The sequence below is a fragment of the Anguilla rostrata genome, chromosome 9, assembly GCF_018555375.3.
Source record: "Anguilla rostrata isolate EN2019 chromosome 9, ASM1855537v3, whole genome shotgun sequence".
Lineage (NCBI taxonomy): Eukaryota > Metazoa > Chordata > Actinopteri > Anguilliformes > Anguillidae > Anguilla > Anguilla rostrata.
The window spans coordinates 8,848,804-8,869,336 of NC_057941.1; the positions used below are offsets into that span (position 1 = coordinate 8,848,804).

The window sequence follows — 20,533 nt, forward strand, 5'->3', positions numbered from 1 at the left end:
CTGCTGTATATGCTTTTATAAAAGTATTTTCTGATAGTTAGTGGTTTTCATTAGCCTGTCACCCAATCAATTATTCTGTAAAAGAATCAGATGTTTGTAGTATGGGCCTCTTTAAAGATTACAGCTCTAATAAAATGCAATTAGACATAGAAAATAATCTTTTCGACTCGAACAAAACCAGCATGCACAGGGCTCCCCAGGGATGGATTTCGGGAAGCCTTGAATGAACAATTATTTTAGTATAAAACGAACAAATGTGCATCTGTCCAAATTCAATGTTAGCATGCAAGTATATTAGTGCATCTGTACATGAGAGTACTGTATGTGCAATAACTTAATGTGTGCACTACCCTCAGCTGGTTGTGCCCGAGTACTCCATCCATGGGCTCTTCTGTCTGATGTTCATGTGTGCAGGAGAGTGGGTCACCCTGGGTCTCAACATACCCCTGCTCTTCTACCATCTCTGGAGGTACCACCACACAGTAAAATGTTCAGTGTTAATGCAACTCTAACAGGTAATATTTGATCCCACTCTGGACCAAATGTTATGTGTTACAGTTAAATTAACACTGGACAATTTACTGTGTATCATACACTTTCGTGTTATATAAGAATGTTTGAAGAATCTATATATCTTTCTGTAGGTAGATAATGTTATATAATGCTATAATATCTATAATAGACAGATAGTACTGATAGTATGACAAACTAAGAAAATTAATGAAAAAATGTACAAAAATTATGCATTTATATGAAAGCAGGAAGACTCATCTGAGACATGAGGTATTGTTTGTTGTAGCACCAGTTATCACCTTTTATTCTACGTGCATTGTAATTGTTTTTATCGTACAATGCACTTACCAAAATATTGTGATGCTTTGTTTGGTTTATCTTTGTGGAGAGTAACTGGCAGTGAATTCATCCCTACCATTGTTTAAACACTGTTTAAACATTGAGGACAGGAAGAGATTTTTGATGCATACGTGGTTCATGGCTCACCTCTCGAGAGGTCCTTGTGTTCAATTGGATTTGTCTTAGGGATTGAGTAAACTAGCTACTGCTCGTAGAATCTAAGCATGCATGCATAATGCAGCACTGGTGTATATCGCTAAAGAGCAAATTAAGACAAGCTAATTGGTGGAAACGATAACCTATATAGACTCTGGCCCTTCAAGAACAAAGTTCCCCGCCCCTGCTCTATTCATACACACTTAAAATTGGTGAGCCACCTTCAACGTTTTCAATTGATGCCTTTATGAGTTTTCCTGTTGGATACTGTCAACATGAGGTTAGAGGAGGATTTAGAAAAATTTACAGCACAGAGAGTTTGACAGACCAGGCTCTGGGGAGGGTCATCTAGTACCAAAGACACTGAAGCTGTGTCATCAGAATGAGAAAGCACTTTCAAAAATATGTTCTCAGGACAGAAGCAGTAATAGGAAGGATCTAAAATAAGTTGGTAACAGGGATATATAGACCCCAAGACTAAATTAGCAAACATGTGCACTGTTTTATTTGTCAAGTAATGAAAACCACGTATGGGGAAAGCATCCACGTCCATATTGCCATGTGTTTACACAATGGATTGCCCACTTGACAGGCAATACAATCTCTGCTGAGAGCAGATGGAAGGAGCCCTTTCAGGCACTCCTACACTGGGAGACAACCATCATGGCCAGCAGATCTGAAGAGAGCCACATTCTTCACAATACTCAGCTGTCCTGTCACTGTCCTCAGCTCTGGGCACCTGCCCGGAGGTCTAGTCCAAGTTTGCTGAGCACCCCCCCCCCCCGGCCCGGAGCTCCAGCCCTAGACCAGCTAGACCAGCTTGTCACCCCCACCTCCTGCCACTGTTGATTCAGCTGTAGCACCAAGCCTGTCCCCCTGTCTGACCCTGCCACTCATTGGTGTTCCTGCCCATCTCTCTACGTGACCAGAGTCACCTTTGCTTGGACTTAATTAATATTGGATTGGCTGTTTATGTATTATAATTTATCTGTTTTCATGTAAGCCATTTCCATAACAAACCTGCCCGCGGCAGATGGGTTCCCCCTCTGAGTTTGGTTCTGCTCAAGGTTTCTTCCTGTTATCATTCAGGGAGTTTTTCCTTGCTACTGTTGCCCTAGGCTTACTCTCTGGGGGCCGGTTCTCTGTAAAGCTGCTTTTTTGACAAAGCTCCTTTGTTAAAAGCACTATACAGATAAAAATTGATTGACTGATTGATTGTTTGATTTAAATCATGCACTATGTCATCATAAATGCCAACGTCAACAAAGCTTCCTTGTAGGTTTAAGGTATGTTGACACTAAATTGAATTTCGCCAGGCATAATGACAATCTGTTGTTTGTTGCCACATACAGTATATAGATACTACAGAGCTATTGAACTTCTTTTGGAACCTGAATCATAGTGTTGTGTAAATATCTTGTGGGGTGGATAACATCATTGAAATGAAGTTAGGTGTGCTTTAGATGGATATTTTGGAAATATAGAAATTTCATGAATACTGGCTTGGCCAAAAGTAGATTACTCTAAATTAATCTAAAGCACGAAAAGACAAGAGAACCATTCAGCCAACACACAGCAGTAGCCAGCAGCTGATGCAGTAAGTAGTTGTAAGGTTGCTAAACAAGGCTTTTGGGATTTCCATGACGATGGCAAACTGAAAGTTGTCAGTAAATGTCCTCTTTTAATGATTTGAAATGGACAAAGACGTGAATCAGTTCACATGAGGGCATTTGCACAGCTGAACAGAAAGAAAAACATTGGAACAATGTGGAAGCATGCCATCAGCAATTCCCTAAAACACTTTGAGGCAAGCATATACAGTATATATAAAAGAACATTCTATAAATTTAAACCATGGTTTGGATGAATAGTCAATTCTGAAATGCTAATAAGTCTGTGTCATGCATATCGGACAAATGTCAAGTTTTTGCTGTGTTTTTGCATAGCTAAGGAGCTTGAAGCTAAGGAATGGTGACTATAAAATATTAACCAAGCTATCTTAAATAGTTTGCGAGCTAGTCAGACATTTTATACGGTATAAGAGATTCTAGATATTTTGCTTTCTTAATTATTTAAAACAAAAGAAAACAAAACTAGCTCACACACATTTAAGCCTTGTGCTGCATTCATGTCACCGGCATGCATGTGTGTCATAAGAACCACGGGCTTGTCATGGTTTATTCCTTACATATAACGTGTGTTTGAGTTCATGTGTGGATGTGTTTTTCCCCCCATTTCTCACCATATGGAATGCCCCATTGTACAAATGCCAAATGCACTAATTGGAGCAACTTCTGCTACCCCGATCCCCCTTTGTCTTGCTTCCTCATTTCTTCCCTCCTAATTTTGATATCTAATGATATCTTTCGTGAACAACCCCCCCCCCCCCCCCACACACACAGTTCAATTCAAGTTGTTTTATTGCCATGAAATACGAATGTAATTATTGCCATAGCATACATATAAATAACAAGTAAAATAATAATTGTATTAAAATAATAATAATGATAAGTGTAATAATATATAACAATAACAATGACAGCAACAGAAATAAATCAATAAATATGTACACATTTATATGGGGTGGGTGGTCACTCACTGTCCCTCAGGTTATGACAGGCTGAAATGAACTGTATTGCAATTGGGGCTGTCGATCCTTCTCCTAATAGAATTGCAATTTTTTTTTTGATAGGGAAATAAAATAATTTATAATTTGAGATAATTTGTGGAAATATATATATAAATGTATATATTTGTAAATATGTTATGCATCTCTGTTTCCACCCCTCCTGTCTCTCTCTCTCAGGTATTTCCACCGGCCTGCTGATGGCTCTGAGGTCATGTATGACCCAGTCAGCATCATGAATGCGGACATCCTCAACTACTGCCAAAAAGAGTCCTGGTGCAAACTAGGCTTCTACCTGCTCTCTTTCTTTTATTACCTGTACAGGTGAGTAGCCATCATATTTTATTTCCTTTGCACTAACCAACTGATTTTTGGCATGTAGTAAGGACCACTATAATGACGACTATAACGTTTATCCTCACAGCTACTGTGCTGATTGCTCCAGCTGCAGTCCTTATTGTTGTTGAGGTTATGGTGTCAGTCTTTGAGAGCACATATGTCAGAAATGTTATTACCATAAATATCAAATAAGACTGAATACAAGGTATAGCTTTCATAACTCTTTTTCCTTCTCTCTCCCTTCTTTGCTATCACTTTGCCCTTACCCTTCTACCTGTGATAGTATGGTCTATGCTTTGGTGAGCTTCTGAATTCCGAAGACTGGCCATGCATGGAAGGCAAAGAGAGAGACAGACAGAGAGAAGGAAAGGACCAGAGAGAGAAAGAGAGAGGGGAGTGTCACTATCTCTCATTTTCCTCATCCACCCATCACTCCATCTTACCGCCTTCAAACTCCTGCAAAAGGGATAAAATGATGAAGGATGGAGCCCTGCGAGGCTGGCTCAAAACATTACAATTCAGAGAAGAAGGAGAGAAGGGGAGATGGAATGAAGGAATGAGAGGGAGAGCAGAAGGTAGAAAATAAGGAGGAAAGAGAATGTTCATAGAATGTTCATGAATATGGTTCATGAGGCGAACAGATAAAGACTTGTTCAGGTTACATGTCATGAGGAGAATTCATTGGTACTGAGCCATATAGGGTTTTCACAACTGAAATGAGGCCGAAATTTGAATTACCTCAAATTGTAAATGGAAAACAGCCTACAGAAGATCAAAGACCATTCCCCTCCCTTTCCCCATGGACTGACATACCTCATCCCAACGGTACTGATCAGTTCGCTGTGGTGCAGTCAAAATTACATGTGAAAAAGTATGGATACATGTGTGTATCATCGTACATTTTGTAGCAGCATTAGCAAAGGAAAATGTTAAATATTCAAATTAAAAATGTAGATTACTGTCATTATGAATGTGTGTGTGTGTGAGTGTGTGTGCGTGCACCTGTGTGTGTGTGCACATGTGTGAACGAGTGTAACGGTTTTACATTTTTTAAGGTTGCAATAGATATCCTTTGCCTTATTCATCAGTGTTCTGTAATCAATTTAACTGAATAGGGTTCATTTAAAAATGTAAACCTTTACATAAATGAACATATTAATGCAATATGCTCAAACACATACATGTAGCTGCAACTACAATGCACATAAGCTTACTTAGAGTCAAAGGAGTAAACGTGGGTTTCACAGACAATTTCTTGACTTCCACTATACCTTAGGAAACATAGTTTATGGATATAAGCAAGTCTCTACTCCAATATTTTAGACTTTAGTTTTGAAAAAATTATGTTTGGTAACATTTACACAGATTATAGTGGTATACAATACTCCCATCAATAAAAAACAAGAATGGGAACCACATTTTTCTTTTATGAGAGAAAATGAATTGGACTATGTCAATGTAACTCTACCTAACTCTATCAGATGAGGGGATGGGTACTCTAATAGTAGTCTGCAGATTTACTCCCAGCCTAAGATCTGTAAAATCATAGGTTCAAAAAAGCTGAAGGAAGCTTAATGTTCAAACTCACTGAAGTGAAGCAAGAGACAAGTGTGTCCCTGTGATCAGAAAAAGACAAAATGACTGTAAAACTCAAGTGACAACGAGAGTTGCATGTACTGTGATGTTGATGCTGTAAAAACAAAAAGAGCAGACAAAAGGCACTATTTGCACAATTAAACGAGGGCTAATGCAGGATGATTTAGTATGTTCAAAATTCTCTTTTATTTGAGACAATGGATTGACGACCCAAATCCTTAAGATGGGTACCGCATGTTGCTCCTGTAAGCTGAGTCACATGCTGTTGGGAATGTTTCCGGGTACATGCCCGCACTGGAAAGAATATCCTGGGTCATACAAACAGTACATACAGTTATACTGTAAATAAGATGGAAGAGAGCCCTCATGACAGTAGTGAGTGGAGGATGCCACCACTGCAAAAAACATGCTCCTTTGTGTCATGTCGATGTGTCATCTGTGTCACATATTTGCAGTTGACCCATAATTTGACTTGGTGAACAGCCTGGCAGGGTTAATTTAAAGGAGAACAGACACCCCACTGTGCTCATGCTAGTCCTTTCAGACATGAACAACTTTTGGAGGACATTATTGGCTTGGGCACAACATGATGCTTATGAGACAGGAAGTGAGGGTGGCTCAGATTTTACACTCATGTCCTCTTGCCCCATTATGACACGATTCAATTCAAGCACAAACAGGGAGGAGGTGATGGAGGGCATGTTATATTGTTGAATGTCATAATGCCGATTAATAAAATTATAGCCTATATAATATAAATGAAGAAGAACTAGAATAACTTTGTAATTGTCTTTTTATATAGAATAAACCTGTCACTGTCTGCTAATATTGTCACTTCCCTAGTATGTACAGTACTTGAATTTCTTTATATTGCAGTACAATACAATTCTATGTAACATTGATAAAGAAACCTATTATTCATATTCTAATAAAATACCAGTGTTGAAATCAGTGTGCTGTAATTCTAATCATTTGTATGTTTCAGAGTGTCAATCTGTTCAATGAATGAATGGCTTAAAGTAGTTCCTTACTCTTTTATATTCAATTAGTCAAAGCTGAAAATGAAAAATGAACAGATCTGTTTAAGAAAATAATGGAGAGAGAGAGGGAGTCAAAGAGAAGCAGAGGCTGAAAGGGACATGCTTGAATGGGTGCAATCAAAGGGGTGGGGTCAAGCAGTATAGAAGCAATATGGCAGTAAAGAGATTGAGGAAACATGAAAGTAAAATGTACAGAAACGAAAGAATGGAAGGACCAACGCATCAAAAAGAAAAGGATGGGAGGTCAGGTAATCACAGAAGCAAGTCTGCCCAAAGGAATGAAAGAAAGAGACACAGAATGGGAGGGGGATGAAAAGGTGCAGAAGCCCTGACACAGATTGCCTTTCACGCACTGTGATCTCCATAGCAACCAAACTGTACGACATTCCCTTTGACTCGACACAATCTCACTTTCTCTGTCTCAAATTCAAACCCGAAATTGGCTTTATTTGCATGGCAGCAATTCTTAGTCCGGATTTTATCAAAAAACCAATATGGTGTGAAAATGCATCATAAAATGGAAAACTGGGAGCGAAATAAATAGTTACTAAAGCCTTTATCTTCTCTCACAGCACAAATACTGTAGAGCCATTCTTTTCATACACTCAAAACACACACACACAGCACACACCATATGCAAACATGTTCAGTACACATCGATACACATGGATTTCATTTTTTCTGTATGATATTTTCTTGTCAAAGTAAATAGTAATTTTCCAAAACCAATATCTTCATAAAATGGTAACTACTGTTGACGTTTATACCTTTCTTCCGAGAGCTAATATCTTCCGCTCGTCCGCCTCTTTATCCTTTGCCCTGCTCTTCTCGTTCTTTCTCTTCAGCTCCATGGCTGACAGACTCCTCTCCTTCCCTTTGACACATCATTAATGCAAATCATTACCACAAATACACACACACACACACACACGCACACACACATTACAGATATAAGTGAAGGTCCTATAACCCATTAACTGTACCCTAAGTATTGCATAGAATACTACTTCATTTATAGAATCAGATACCTGTTGAAGTATCCAGGTGTATTCTTGGAAATGGTACCTATTAATATTTTAGTACTTAAGGATTAACAAATGAAGGAGTGTCCTAAATCTGGAAGAGTAATGTCAAGAAGCCAAGATAGAGAATGAGCAAATTATACATTATGAAGTGTGATAGATAGTCCCATCGGGGTAGATATTAAAACAGATTGATAAAGAAAATGAGATAAAGGGGGAGAGCTGAAGCACAGAAAGACAGATGAGAATAAGATGAGACAATGCAAATTATGTGGAGAATGAGAATACTAAAGAGTCTGCAAGAGTAATGTATGCATGCATTTACCAGAGTATAAACGGTAACAAAATAGAGAAATACCTGAAGGCACAGTAATGATGCATTTGCTTAACACCCTTACTGGGAAGTAATAATGCAAAGGTGATTTGCGTGAAAGAAATAATAATGTTGCTAAGCAGCAGATAGTCATTAGAATTACATTACATTACATTACAACCCCATGGTGCAAATCATTTTCTCACAACTCTGCAACAATACCATCTAATTCTATTCCAATGCAAGCATTATAACTTCAGACCATCATCAGCTTCTCATGAGCAGGCTAATATGATGTTAAATGATGCAATAAGACAGCATTGCAGAGGACAGAAAAAGGTGAAATCCAAGAGGCCCATTCTCACCATATGGAGAAAGGAGAGTGAGAGACAGAAATTTGTAATTGAATATATTGTTATGTCTTATTTCTTTCATGTTATGATAATGCATATGTGCTTTCTATTCAGAGTAAGTATTCCATCAGTTGTGGCACAATCAACTGATACATTAATACCACTGTTCATAGCACAGGACTGCAAAAATGCTTTCAAACAAAATAAACCAAATCCTAGAAATGTAAATATAATTCTACTTTGAATTAAGATATTGAACCTAAAACACAAAACAAATGGAGAACTATTTTACCCTTTAAATAAAGAACTGACTGGCAGTTTACCTGAACACTGTCAAAGGTAAAGCAGGTAGACACTGGCAAGCCTGGATAGCTAGGGAAGACAGGCCTTGTGATAACTGCAAGAAAATAGCAAGTGAACGAGTTTTGCTTTCTGATAAACTGCAGTAAGTCCTCTCTAGAACTGTGAGTACAGATCATATAAGAATTACGCATTGCCCTGCCATCACACTGCCTTGTAACATTTTACCATAATAAGAGACGGAGGTTGAGAAAGAGCAAGAGGGCATGAAACCTCATTAAAGGCAATTAGCTGGTTAAGTGGTTCATTAAGTCAAAGGGATGGGAAGGTGCAAGGAAAATAAATGGAGTGCCTAAATGTGAAAGCAGATGATGACAGAAAATAAAGAAAAAAAAAGACAGGGGTATAAAAAATGATTTCTGGAGAACAGAAAAGGAGAGACAGATAGGAGGTTTAAATGGAAAATTCCCTGTAAAAATAGACTAAGAACACAATCACACAGAGATTTTCCAATATTTATTAATAATTGTATATATGATAGGTAATTTGGGCATACACAGACACAAAATATTCATGTTTAATAATATGCATACAAAAACACACAATATGAACTTACAGCCACACATAACATGATGTACACGCCGGTTGGAGTGCACTTTGATGGAACACGGTTGTCATGGCAATGGTAACAGACATCTGTGACTGTAAGGGTAGCAATGAGGGAGAAGGAAAGTGAGGGAGAGGGAGAGAAGTGGGAGAAAAAATTATTGCTTAATAAAATATTTATGGATGGAAGAAGAGATTTAAAAAATAAATGATTCAATATCAGACATGTTCTGCGTAAAAATGTTATTTTATCTACTGCCAAATCATCTGGGTTCATTTCTATGAGTGCCATACAAGCCAGGAGCTATACATAAAGAAGTTGTTTGGCTAAGAGGGTCCATGAAGGATTTAAATGGGTGAGTAAGCTAACTGCTTACAGATTCCCATGGATATCATTGAACTGACTGTCAATTCAGTATAAAGTTCTCCCTAGAGCACAGCTCAAGCAACTAGGCCTCCTTAGTTTTACATGATCAGTGAAACAAAACTAATGCTCCAATATCCCATATGTTGCATCATGGTTATGTGAAGATTTTCCAATTGCTATCGCAGCTTACAAACAGAATGTATCACCATAATGGCTCCTCAGTGCTGAGAATCGGCAGGAATTCCCATTAAAAGACTTGAGTGGGAGGAAGGGGTGAGGGTGGGGGGTGGGGGGAGAAAGATATTATTACCAACATCACTCAGGTACCTGATTTTTATCGAGAGGGAATGGACTTGTAATATCACAGGAAGGTAGAGGGTTAGAGAGAGATGTTAGCTGCGGATCAAATATAACCAAGTCAAAATCTTATTGGGCAGTGTAATTCAGACTTCAAAGGGCAAATATTTTCCTTGTATTCGTCTTTTAAATATTGACTGACTTTTCCATTAGTATACACGCACATTCATTGAAGATAATGTGATAGCCGTAATTTTAACTTTCGCAGGCTCTCCTATAGAGACATTTAATTTGAGAGAATAATATATTCTGAATCATTTATATGGAAACTTGTTTACTATTCTGTCTTGATTTATAGTTTATTCAACAGAATACAATTTCAAATTATAAGGCTGCAGAACAATTTTTATGTAGTGTTTGCAAAGTGTGATGTTCATGTAATGCATTACAATCTGAATCTTGGCACAGTCATTAAAACACCCCAGTTTGGTGCTGTTATGAAAACTGTGTCAATTTTCCATCTCTTGCACCCTGACACTGGTGAAGGCATAAAAATCATGAGCACTTACTGCATTTCACACACCCACGCAGGACTCAGTCTCTCACAGACAAACATACATCTCACAATGACACCGGCTCTGTCACTGTCTCTCTCTCAGACACGCATTTACACACGACGTGCACCGCAAATTATGTTCACAGAGAATATACCCTTGCCGAATCTTCAATGTGCATTTCAGATTAAAAGTTGCCTCGGGACAACAGGTGATTCTACCACACGTCACAGTAGCTCTGTTTCTTAAACTGTGCGGGCGACACCTGGTGGATACAAATTCTCACTGGACAATGATTGGAAACGACTGTTTAAACATGGTACTAGCAAGACAATTACGATACAACAGATACATTGCAACTAGCAAGACAATTACGATACAACAGATACATTGTAACATTACTGTTCAAATTTTGCCCTCGTGGAAGAATAAAAAATGACAAGCTAATGCAAACATTGTACAAAGGTTTAACGTTTGTCAAACGTATAATGGATTTAATGTCTCCCAGACAATAATAGTAATAATAATAATAATAATAATAATAATAATAATAATAATAGTAGTAGTAGTAGTAGTAGTAGTAGTAGTGGCAGTAGGAGTAAATACGAAAAAGCGAAATGAGGAAATGAGCAACGTTAAAACTGATACTCTGAAACAGGTGTAATTTCAACCATGGACATACGCTCTATCATTTCAATTTCTCGGATTCGTGCTCACAAGAAGAAATGCCCTGCGGAAGGCCTTGTGACATTTGTGCGCGTGCGCAACATTTGGTCTACGGGCTGTGCAGATAATTTGATCTTGAATACAAATGGATGGGCCATCCCATAAACAACGGAACGTCCTCGTCGATTTATGCTATGTATGCATTAGTGAGTGAAATTCTCGTGACTAAGGTCACTCATTCTGATAGCAAGGCTGATTTTGATGTAGGCCTAGATACTATGATTTTCTTTCCAGGATCATTTGTTCAGTCACCTTAGTTCCTCCCGGGCTGTGAATATTCTGAGACATGAGTGGCATGAGAACTATTTTGACCACATGGACACTGGTCGGAGTGGTCTGCATAGGGTACGGATTTTGGGCAGTCATATCGCCGAGCGAAGAAAGGAAGAGAGAGATACTGAAGGTAGTTAGATAGTTATTAAAATACTAAATTGCGAATTTGATATTTTTGCGGAATGTGTAACTTGTTTTTTTAATTCGCGACATACATAGCCCTCCTATATATAGACTACAATGAAGAGAAGTAAATGCGCAAGGGTGATAGTACGAGGCTGTTTGTTTATATGCGGTCTATGGAACGAGCAAAGCCTAATCGACATTTTTAGGAATTTGGAAATATTGCCTGGACGGAAATTTTCGGTCCCAAAAAAAGAAGACGTGTGTTCAGCCTATATTAGGCTAGTTAAATTATCATGAGCCTACATTCTTTAGTTAATTTAAGAAAATTCAGCTTGAATTCAAACAGGGTAGACAATTCGACTGAAATAATTAAAGAAAACTGTATTCACATGCTTTCTTTTAGTATTAAAAGTCTGCTTAAAATCTCGTGATTTTCTATATTTCTTGTGAAAATGCAACCGTGTTATCTTGAACTCCGCAAAATATTAATCTCGTACTAATTTAGAAAGACGAGGTGGTTCTTGATGTATTAATTTCTATTTACTGTCCTTTCATAATTCTTTCCAATTTGCATTTTTAGGAATTTCGTTAGGGTTGTCACATACTTCTTTTAACCTCCATGTTGTTCTCGGGGTCAAAAATGACCCTTTTCAGCAGTCAAAACCACTTAAATTAAATTTTTTTTTTCAACATTGATTACTTTTCCTGGAGTGACTCTATTATTAGAAAAAAGATAACCAATGCCCTTTTTCATATTTTTATGAAAGTGGTCCACCATCAGGGTTTAAAGATTAAAGATGGTCTGTTTAACCCTGCAGTTATGAAGGCAGAAGTCATAATCAAAGTTAAACACAACACATCTATTACAAATATATATATATATGTGTATGTGTATGTATATATGTAGAAATACATATATATATAGGAACACATTTATTTACCCATTTATTGATGAGGGATGGTGTATTTCTACATGAAAAATATTGATTTAGGTTTTAAAATTCAATGAAGAGGCTTTATCTCAGGGGGCCTGACGAGGACCCACTGAACACAACACAGCACAGGTAGAGAGACTGACCTTTCTACATATACAGCTTGTATTCCTGAAACATTTCTGTAATGGCAACAACAGCAGAACATCTGAACACGTTTATGTCGTCAGTATTGCATATTGTTTGATTAATAGGGTTTTTCCCCCAAAGATAAGGCTATCTAGAAAAAGTGTTAGTAGTTATTGGAAAATGTTATATTATATTTTTTTCTTTTCATGTCAGAAAAACCAAACATTTATTTAGTGTAAATTTTGCACATGCTGCAGACCAAGCACCAGGCTATGCAGGCAGAAACAAGACAACTGTTGGAGACCTTGTAGCCTAGAAAGCTGTCTGATTGTTTCATCCTCACCAGTGTGCTCCTGCCATTCTTCTGAGCTGCACTCTGAATTTGCAGAGCTGAAATCTAGATTCATTCTGTGGATTTTTATTCAGAATCTACCCGAGGCCAACCCAGTGAAGATGGAGGAGACGCGGAGGAGGAATACATTGATCATGCAGGCGCTGAAGGAGGCGGCAGAAACTAAAGACAATATCACCCGTGGAACTGGACCTCCAAAATGAGAGCCTTAAAATCATGATAAACGATGAATGTCAAGGCTGCACCTTATTTTCAAGCTGGGTCAAGTCTTAAAAAAGCAGCTTTGTCTCTTTCAGTTACTGAAACAGTAAGTGAATGGAAGTTAAGGCTTCGAAATAAGATCTTCAGTTAAGACTTGTTGAAACAAATCATCTAAATAAAAAAGGTTCACTGACACAGAGATGGCTGTCCTCTGTGATAGAGGAAAGGCCGAGATGAAAAGCAGGGCAGAGACATACTGTACAATGGTGCCTCAGTTTATTTTCTCAGTATTTCTGTCCTTTATACTGTGAGGCATTGAGTGTAAATATGTAGTTTACCTGTAATTAATAAAAGTGTACAATTGTCAAATTAACTGTGTTACTAGTTTCCATTAAAATTGTTTATAACTTTACTTATAATCTTTCATACAGTATCTTAAGGAACTGTTTTTTTTTTTTTGTCTTTCGTACTGTATCTTAAGATACACTATATGACTACATGTATCTGGACACCCCTTGGTCTGGAGCTGTTTTTCATGGTTTGGGCTAGGCCCCATATTTCCAGTGAAGGTAAATCTTAATTCTACATCAATCACACTTTAGATTATTCTTTGCTTCCATTAAACAGTTTGGGGAAGGCCCTTTACTTTTTCAGCATGGCAATGTCCCTGGGCACTCCCATATAGAAATGGTTTTGTTGAGAGTGGTGTGGAAGATCTTGACTGGCCTCCACAGAGCCCTGACCTCAACCCCATCCAACACCTGTGGGATCAACTGAAAAGCCACCTGCGAGCCAGACTGTTTTGTTCTGTTTTTTTCTGTGCTTGGTTCTAATGGTTTCTTTTGCCGTTAATAAATGAAGGCGATATATGGAGTTAGTTAGCTGCCAAAACGTTTCGTAATTGTAAATTGAGTTTTGCAAATGTAAATCAAGTTGCAAATGTAAAATCAAAACCTGTGACTAATTAATTGAAATGTAAATGTAAAACCTGATTTGTGATTAATATGTACGTTTCATGTGATTTATGCATACGAGGAGCTCATTATACGTGTATCCAATTAAGGAAACATTGGGTAGCATTACTTATACTATGCAGCTAACTAACTGCATAGTATAAAAGTACGTTCCTCTCTGTTACAAATTATTCGGTATTTACAAACAAGCAGTATTCATTACAAAGTTAACATTGTGGAACTACAGTACATAAACAAGCACCATCGTCAAATTACTGTAGTTGCACTTATTTCCGGTACGGGAGGAAATAGTAGAGATAGTTACTTTTTTGAGACTTTTTTGTTTCCCCGTCGTCACAATTTGGAGAGTTCCGGTTAAAATGTCACGCCTGTTCAGTCCTTTTGGCGTAAGACAACCACTCTTCAAAATTTAGGTTCGTATTTCCGGTGAAGAAGGTCAAATGCACATGAAAGCATGAAGCTAGTTGGTAAGTTATGAGTTTGTTTGAAATTTTACTGAAATTTCATTCTAGATACGTCCAAGCTGCAAACAAGAAAAATATATCGGTACCTTCCTTCACAATATCACTTCGCTGGGCTTGCTGAAAGGACTGTTTTTAAAATACTTGGAAGAGGCTATGAATTAAATAGGCTACTCAGAACTCTTGCATTATCAAGATTTCAGACGTAGATGATACACTGACAATGACAGCACCATCCGGACAAACGTCTGCATCACCTTCAGCCACACAATCTCCTTCTCTCGGTCGTAAGTTCGGGGACTGCTGGGGTTGTCGGATCCTCTCCGGTAGTGGTTTGCTCATATCTGCAGGATATGTATACTTCGCCGCCCGAAGAGGGATGCGCCAAGCGGGACCAACCAGTATCGGAACTGTCTTTCAGATCGCCTTTGCTGCTAGTAAGTGCTCCGTCTGAAATAATTTATCAAGGTAGTTAACGTTAAGCCTGCGTAAAGCATATGCTAGCTCGAACTAGCTAACAACGAATGTGAATCACACAGCTTGCGAGTGGCCGCTAATATTACATTATATTTAGTATTTATCTGACACTTATCCGGAGCATAATTACTTTAGAACAAGGGTACAACAACGGCACCTGAGCAGGGAATCTAATCCACAACAAAATTTTAAAAAATGTGTTTTCTTCCCAATTAGGATCAAAATATGTAAAAGGCTAGCTGCATTTGGCCCCAGGAAGCACCAGCTGAATTGCTCTGGTCTAACTTCTTGTCTGTTGTTGTACAAAAGAAGTAATTATTTTGTTCACTCAAATATATTGCTGTAAGAGTTCATTTTAATGTGCTCCCTTGCATTGAGTGAAATTTGCATGGATTGATGTGCCTTCTTTTGACATGTACTGAAGTGCTGTGATTAAAACACTTCAATAACTAACTGTAGAACTCCCTTTCCACGGTGACAGGTCTGGCTGCTTGGGCAGTTGTGGTGATTGCAGACCCCGTAGGCAAAGCCAAAGGGAAGGAGTGATGACTGTGCTACACCAAAAAGAACCCCCTGAACTGACTTGCTTATATCACCCCCCTGTCAAAAAGGAGAGCACCTGTACAAACAATCCTACGTACTGACCTCCAACATCTTGCCTCTCTCCTTGAGACTCATCTCATAAAATATTTTTACATTTTTAATCACTTGTAACATGTGGTCAGCCACCATGTAAAGATGAATGAAACATTCAATGTACTGAGTGATTTGTGATGAGTCATAACCTTCATTATGGGGGGGGGGGTGTATTTAGACCTCCCAGCATGCAGAGGGTGAATGATCTGATTGTGTTTTCATACAACCAGAACTCCAGCTTCTCAGACTGAAACTAGTTATTTACTTTGGCCCTTACAGTTGATTAAAACTCAACCCACATCTTGTTAAGACCCGGAAATTAATTGCTGTCCCCTGTAGGGGACATAAGTCTGAAATATCCTTGATTTCCTCATAAATCCTGAGATAAGGACATTAAGCTGAAAACAACTCACTCAGTAGTTATGTCCTCCTGAGACCTGGCTGAAAAAAAGTTTAAGCATTTACATTTTTGACATAAAACAAATGTCATGAGTGACAAAAACATATTTCAGTGACCATATTTTCTGATATATTATTTCTTTGAATGTAATGCCACACTCATGGGGCACAAATAAAATTCATTTTAGGTGCATAGAATTTTCAGGCTCTGGGTTAATATGGAACATTTTCAACTGAACTGTTCTTTTTGCCATTTCTGGTGACAAGAAGCTGAACTTGCATATCTCTTTACACACAGACACTGGTGTTCACAGGAATGTCCTCTACTCTGCTCTCCCAATTTTATGCATATCTTGTGCATCAAACACGTGGACATATTCTAGTACTGCCAACACCAATTTGAAGTGTAGGATCTTATCCTTCACCACAACATTAGGTCCAAAAACCTACTGTAAATGGAGGATAGAAAAAAATGCCTGCATTTCCTGCTGACATTCTCTACCAACCTCTCAATGTCTTAAGTTGAACAACTATCGTTGTACATTATTTTAAACTAACACATTTATGTAGAAAAATGCGTGCGTTTTTTCTCTGTGACATGTATCATAAAGAGCCAATATTTGGATACAAACCGACAGGCTGTATTATTTGACGTGCACGTCGTGGGTTATTTAAAAAAAAATTTTTTTTTTGGCTGAATGCGGTTGTCGACTCGTCAACGTTCCAATTACGTCATTTTCCAGCGACAGCCACCGAAACACGAGTGCAGTAGCATCGATAATTGCGCTCTAATTTGATTACATGGATAAAAGTATTGCATTTATGGGAAAATGTATTTTTGACAACTGTGTATGTTTTACAATGCGTATGTTCACGTAACAATTTTACGTTGTTACCGTGCAAGGCATGCAAACTTCAACTAAATTTGGTTTAGGTTTTTAGCCGGCACGAAGCATGTCTACATGCAATTCAGTTGACAAGTTAATGACAGCAATTTAATCACTGATGAGGCAAACAAGGTAAGCTAGCACAAATCGTGTGTTTGCTAACGCACATTTAGCTAATGCTACGCGTGCACATAACTGTAGATTTAGCTTGTCGTTTACTTGCAAACGTATTTCATATGGCTAAAATGTAACATTTAGACGAAGCCATTTGTTATTGACTGGTATTTGTCGTGTGTGAAACCACTATTGTGTGTGTGTAATGAAGCTAGACCTATTTGATAGCCATGTTATTAATTTAGAATGTGTGTTTTAAAAGTAGTACATATGTTACAATTACATACAGCCATCCTTTTCATTTTGTTGTGTATTTATCCCAATTTATTTAGATATGAGGGCTCACCACTAACATATTTTCTCACTTCTGTTCCTCTGATAAAGGAAGCACTGTTGAGACGCACTGCCCCAGTTGCATTTGCATTGCTGCAATCATTTGGCTGAATCGCATTGGGAAACAATCAGTGCATCATGAACCCAATACTGCGACAGAAAATCCCTGCATGTGTGAGGACACTCTTGACTGACATTAGACCAAGAGATGAACAGCACTGTCACAATGAAGAAAATGATGATATTGAAACCCTGTCTGTAGATGGGATTAAACTGCCTGGGAGAGGAGATGCAGACTCTGGAGAACTCCTTGCCCCAGCTGGAATGAGAGAGAAGAGCAAAGAGAGCGACATGGGTTTGAGAAAAGAAGGCAGGGTATGTGGATTGTGCTTATCCAAACGTGCTTCCTACACCTGCCCACGATGCAATGTGCCATATTGTGACTTGGCTTGCTATCGTAGTTCAGCCCATTCCATTTGCTCTGAAGAGTTCTACAAGGAGTCTGTGATTCAGGAGCTGAGAGGGATGGGGGAAACAGAGGAGGAAGGGAAAAGGAGGATGCAGGAAATTCTGGTGAGGCTCAGCAAGGAGGGGGAGAGAAAAGGAGGGACAACAGAGGTGTTTCAACAGAAAGAGGAGGAGGGGGAAGAGGATGGGGCTTTGGAAAATGGAGAAATTTTGGTTCTGCTTTCTAGATTGGCAGAGATTCAGTCATCTGGAGAAGGAGACACAAGGGAGATACAAGACATATTAACAAAACTCAAGGAGATTGGAGGGAAGGAGGAAGAGAGGGGGCAGACAGATGAGACTGTAGCAAGTCACAGAGACAATGAAGAGTTGGAGGAAGAGGAGGAACAGGACTTAGCACAGCGATTTTCAGGGCTTGATATTGAAAGTCTGTCAGAAGAGCAGCTGTGGGCACTTTTGCCACAGCAGGACAAGGAGAGGTTTGAAGGGCTTGTAAAGGGAGGAGCAATAGGAGGGCTGGTGCCCCTATGGAGCCCCTGGTGGGAGAGGCACGAGGGAGGAGAAGGTGCACTGGTAGAGCTGTTGGAGGGAGACAGTGAAGAGGGAGAGGGTTTGAGCAGGTCAGGAGAGGTAGTGAAAACTGAGAGTGAGGAGAAAGGAAAAAAGGGAGGTTCAAGAGAGAGGGACAAGAAAAGGGTAAGAGAAGAAGAAGAAGAAGTGGGGCATGCACATGGTAAAGGTGAGAAAGGGAAATTGGGAGGGAACAAAAATGAAAGCATTGTGGTACATGGGAATGAGGAAGATGGGAGCACAGCGGGAGAGGGAAAGGGAACAGGACCATGTGAAAAAGATGCATTACAGACACAGCGGGGACTCCAGAAGAGGACGAACTCACCAAGGACAGGGAGCAAGCGCAAAAGTCCAAGCTGTTTGGTACCTCAGGTGAATAAAAAGATCCCGCCTCTAAACACCCTCTCGCCACAGGTCTCGCCATTGGTGCGATACAGCCTGGTGAACGTGCTGTACGGCTACGCCGCTTCCCTTTCCCTCTTCAATGGGGACCTCTCAGAACCGGACCTGATACAGGAGTTCTGTCAGGTGGTGCTGATTATGTCAGAGTCTCTGAGCTCCAACAGGGTTTTCAGCACCTTGCAGGAAGCCATTGAAATGGGCACCAGATCGGCGATGGAGAGCGGGTGTTTTACTCCGGGAGACCTAGGTGCCCAGGCCAGAGCTGTAGAAGCAGTAGCCCACATTCTGTCTGGGAAGAGTAAGCAGGATACGGTGGGATACACACTGGCGGCCCTGTCCCAACTTCAGGCGGTTTTAAGCCAGGCCAGGGGGGCCCTGCCCAAGGAGGGTGAAGGAAGAGAATTGAGGCGGAAATATTTTTTGGCGGGGAAGAAATGTGAGTTCTTGCAGTCTTGGGTAAAAGACAATGGTCCAGCAGTGAGACTGTTAGCTGGGCATGTATGGACGGAGCACATGAAGATGGAGAAGGAGAGGAAGTGTTTAGATAAAGAGAAGAAAGTAGTAGAGGAAAGCTGGAAGAAAGGGAGAGGAAGAGGGGAAGGGAAATTGATTGAAGAGATGGACTGAGCATTGTTGTTGAGCACAGATTGTTTCTTTACAAGGCTGTAGAACACTGAATCTGTAAAAGAAAGTGTGTGAGTCTATTAAAAAGAAGCATTGCATTTAAATTGGCCATTTTATTTAATATACGTTCTTGCTCGAGTCAAAGTCCCCTTTAGATTTAAACATTTTGAGTATGCATGTATTTCCATATCTCAGATCAATGTTTTAACATAAAAAATGTAATTTACACATGTCCAAAAAGACAATACATTAAAATTCAAACAGTGACCAGGTAGCAAAAGATCTCCTGGCAAATATCCACAGGAAAATGACAATCAGTGCATTGTTTTCAAATGATGTCAAGGCAACATGACCAAATGTATGTATCTACCATGCATTCTTCATAGTCCTGGGGGCTCACTTCTAAAAACGTTCTTGGATTTAAACTTAAATGTAATATTAATATCATTTCCCAAGTTGTGCTTACGCTTGCTTTACAGAAACAAATTGGAAAAAAGTTGCGTAGGATGGTTTAAATTTGTCTGTGTCTTACGTATCCGTGATAAAACTCAATTGAACTTCAATTTGAACTCCAATAATGTGAGTGCTGCCACGATTGAATAATAATTTTCTCATGCAGCACGCAATAAAATATCTTGGATAAAACACCTGGGATTTATCATTATTTTTTGCACGCTTCATGCTTGAAATTGATTATCTATTAAATGTTACTCTTAAAATGCGCGCACAGCCCACTTTAGGGATTCATTGTACCACCCTGAAATGTGCAGTTCCTGCACAGAACCAGCAGGTAATTAACTTACGTCTAGTGTATACTTTATGTAGGGATAGAATCATGTCCACACCAAAGTGGGATTTTATAAGTAACTACATAGTCATGGTTTTCTGCATAAGCCACTATTTAAGATTTACAAACGAGGCCCTTGGTGCTTTAAAGGCTGGGGTATATCTAAAAACATGGAAGTGTGTATATTTATACAAAAAGTCCTAAAGCATTTTGTTTATACTGTCCAAGGTTACTTTTCATC

At 39.0% G+C, this 20,533-nt stretch overlaps 2 protein-coding genes and 1 long non-coding RNA gene across 5 annotated transcripts in view; all 3 read left to right on the plus strand.

Annotated features, from left to right (window-relative positions):
• The window catches only part of cnih2 (cornichon family AMPA receptor auxiliary protein 2), a 12,584-nt gene extending 6,064 nt beyond the window's left edge, over positions 1-6,520 (plus strand). For both annotated transcript variants that reach the window (XM_064350136.1, XM_064350138.1), the window contains 3 exons: positions 357-469; positions 3,815-3,958; positions 4,257-6,520. In XM_064350136.1, the coding sequence (XP_064206206.1) occupies positions 357-469; positions 3,815-3,958; positions 4,257-4,284 (285 nt within the window). In that variant the 3' untranslated portion in view covers positions 4,285-6,520. The remainder of the gene's footprint in view (positions 1-356; positions 470-3,814; positions 3,959-4,256) is intronic.
• A 7,730-nt stretch (positions 6,521-14,250) lies between these two features.
• Positions 14,251-15,607, plus strand: LOC135262839 (uncharacterized). The gene is made up of 3 exons (XR_010332329.1): positions 14,251-14,601; positions 14,946-15,032; positions 15,554-15,607. It is a non-coding gene; the product is annotated as an uncharacterized LOC135262839 (long non-coding RNA).
• A 6-nt stretch (positions 15,608-15,613) lies between these two features.
• On the plus strand, positions 15,614-19,613 carry znhit2 (zinc finger, HIT-type containing 2). 2 transcript variants are annotated; one of them, XM_064350140.1, is made up of 2 exons: positions 15,614-17,126; positions 17,493-19,613. In XM_064350140.1, exon 2 carries the CDS (start codon positions 17,580-17,582, stop codon positions 19,506-19,508), a length of 1,929 nt encoding a protein of 642 aa, XP_064206210.1. In that variant the 5' UTR covers positions 15,614-17,126; positions 17,493-17,579; the 3' UTR covers positions 19,509-19,613. The 2 variants fall into 2 exon arrangements, with proteins under 2 accessions (XP_064206210.1, XP_064206211.1); XM_064350141.1 differs by having other exon boundaries at positions 15,614-17,041.
• Positions 19,614-20,533: the final 920 nt, after the last annotated feature.

What these genes read in the sequence shown, in the direction of transcription:
- znhit2 (XM_064350140.1), top strand. Translation starts at nt 17,580, where the DNA reads ATGAACCCAATACTGCGACAGAAAATCCCTGCATGTGTGAGGACACTC.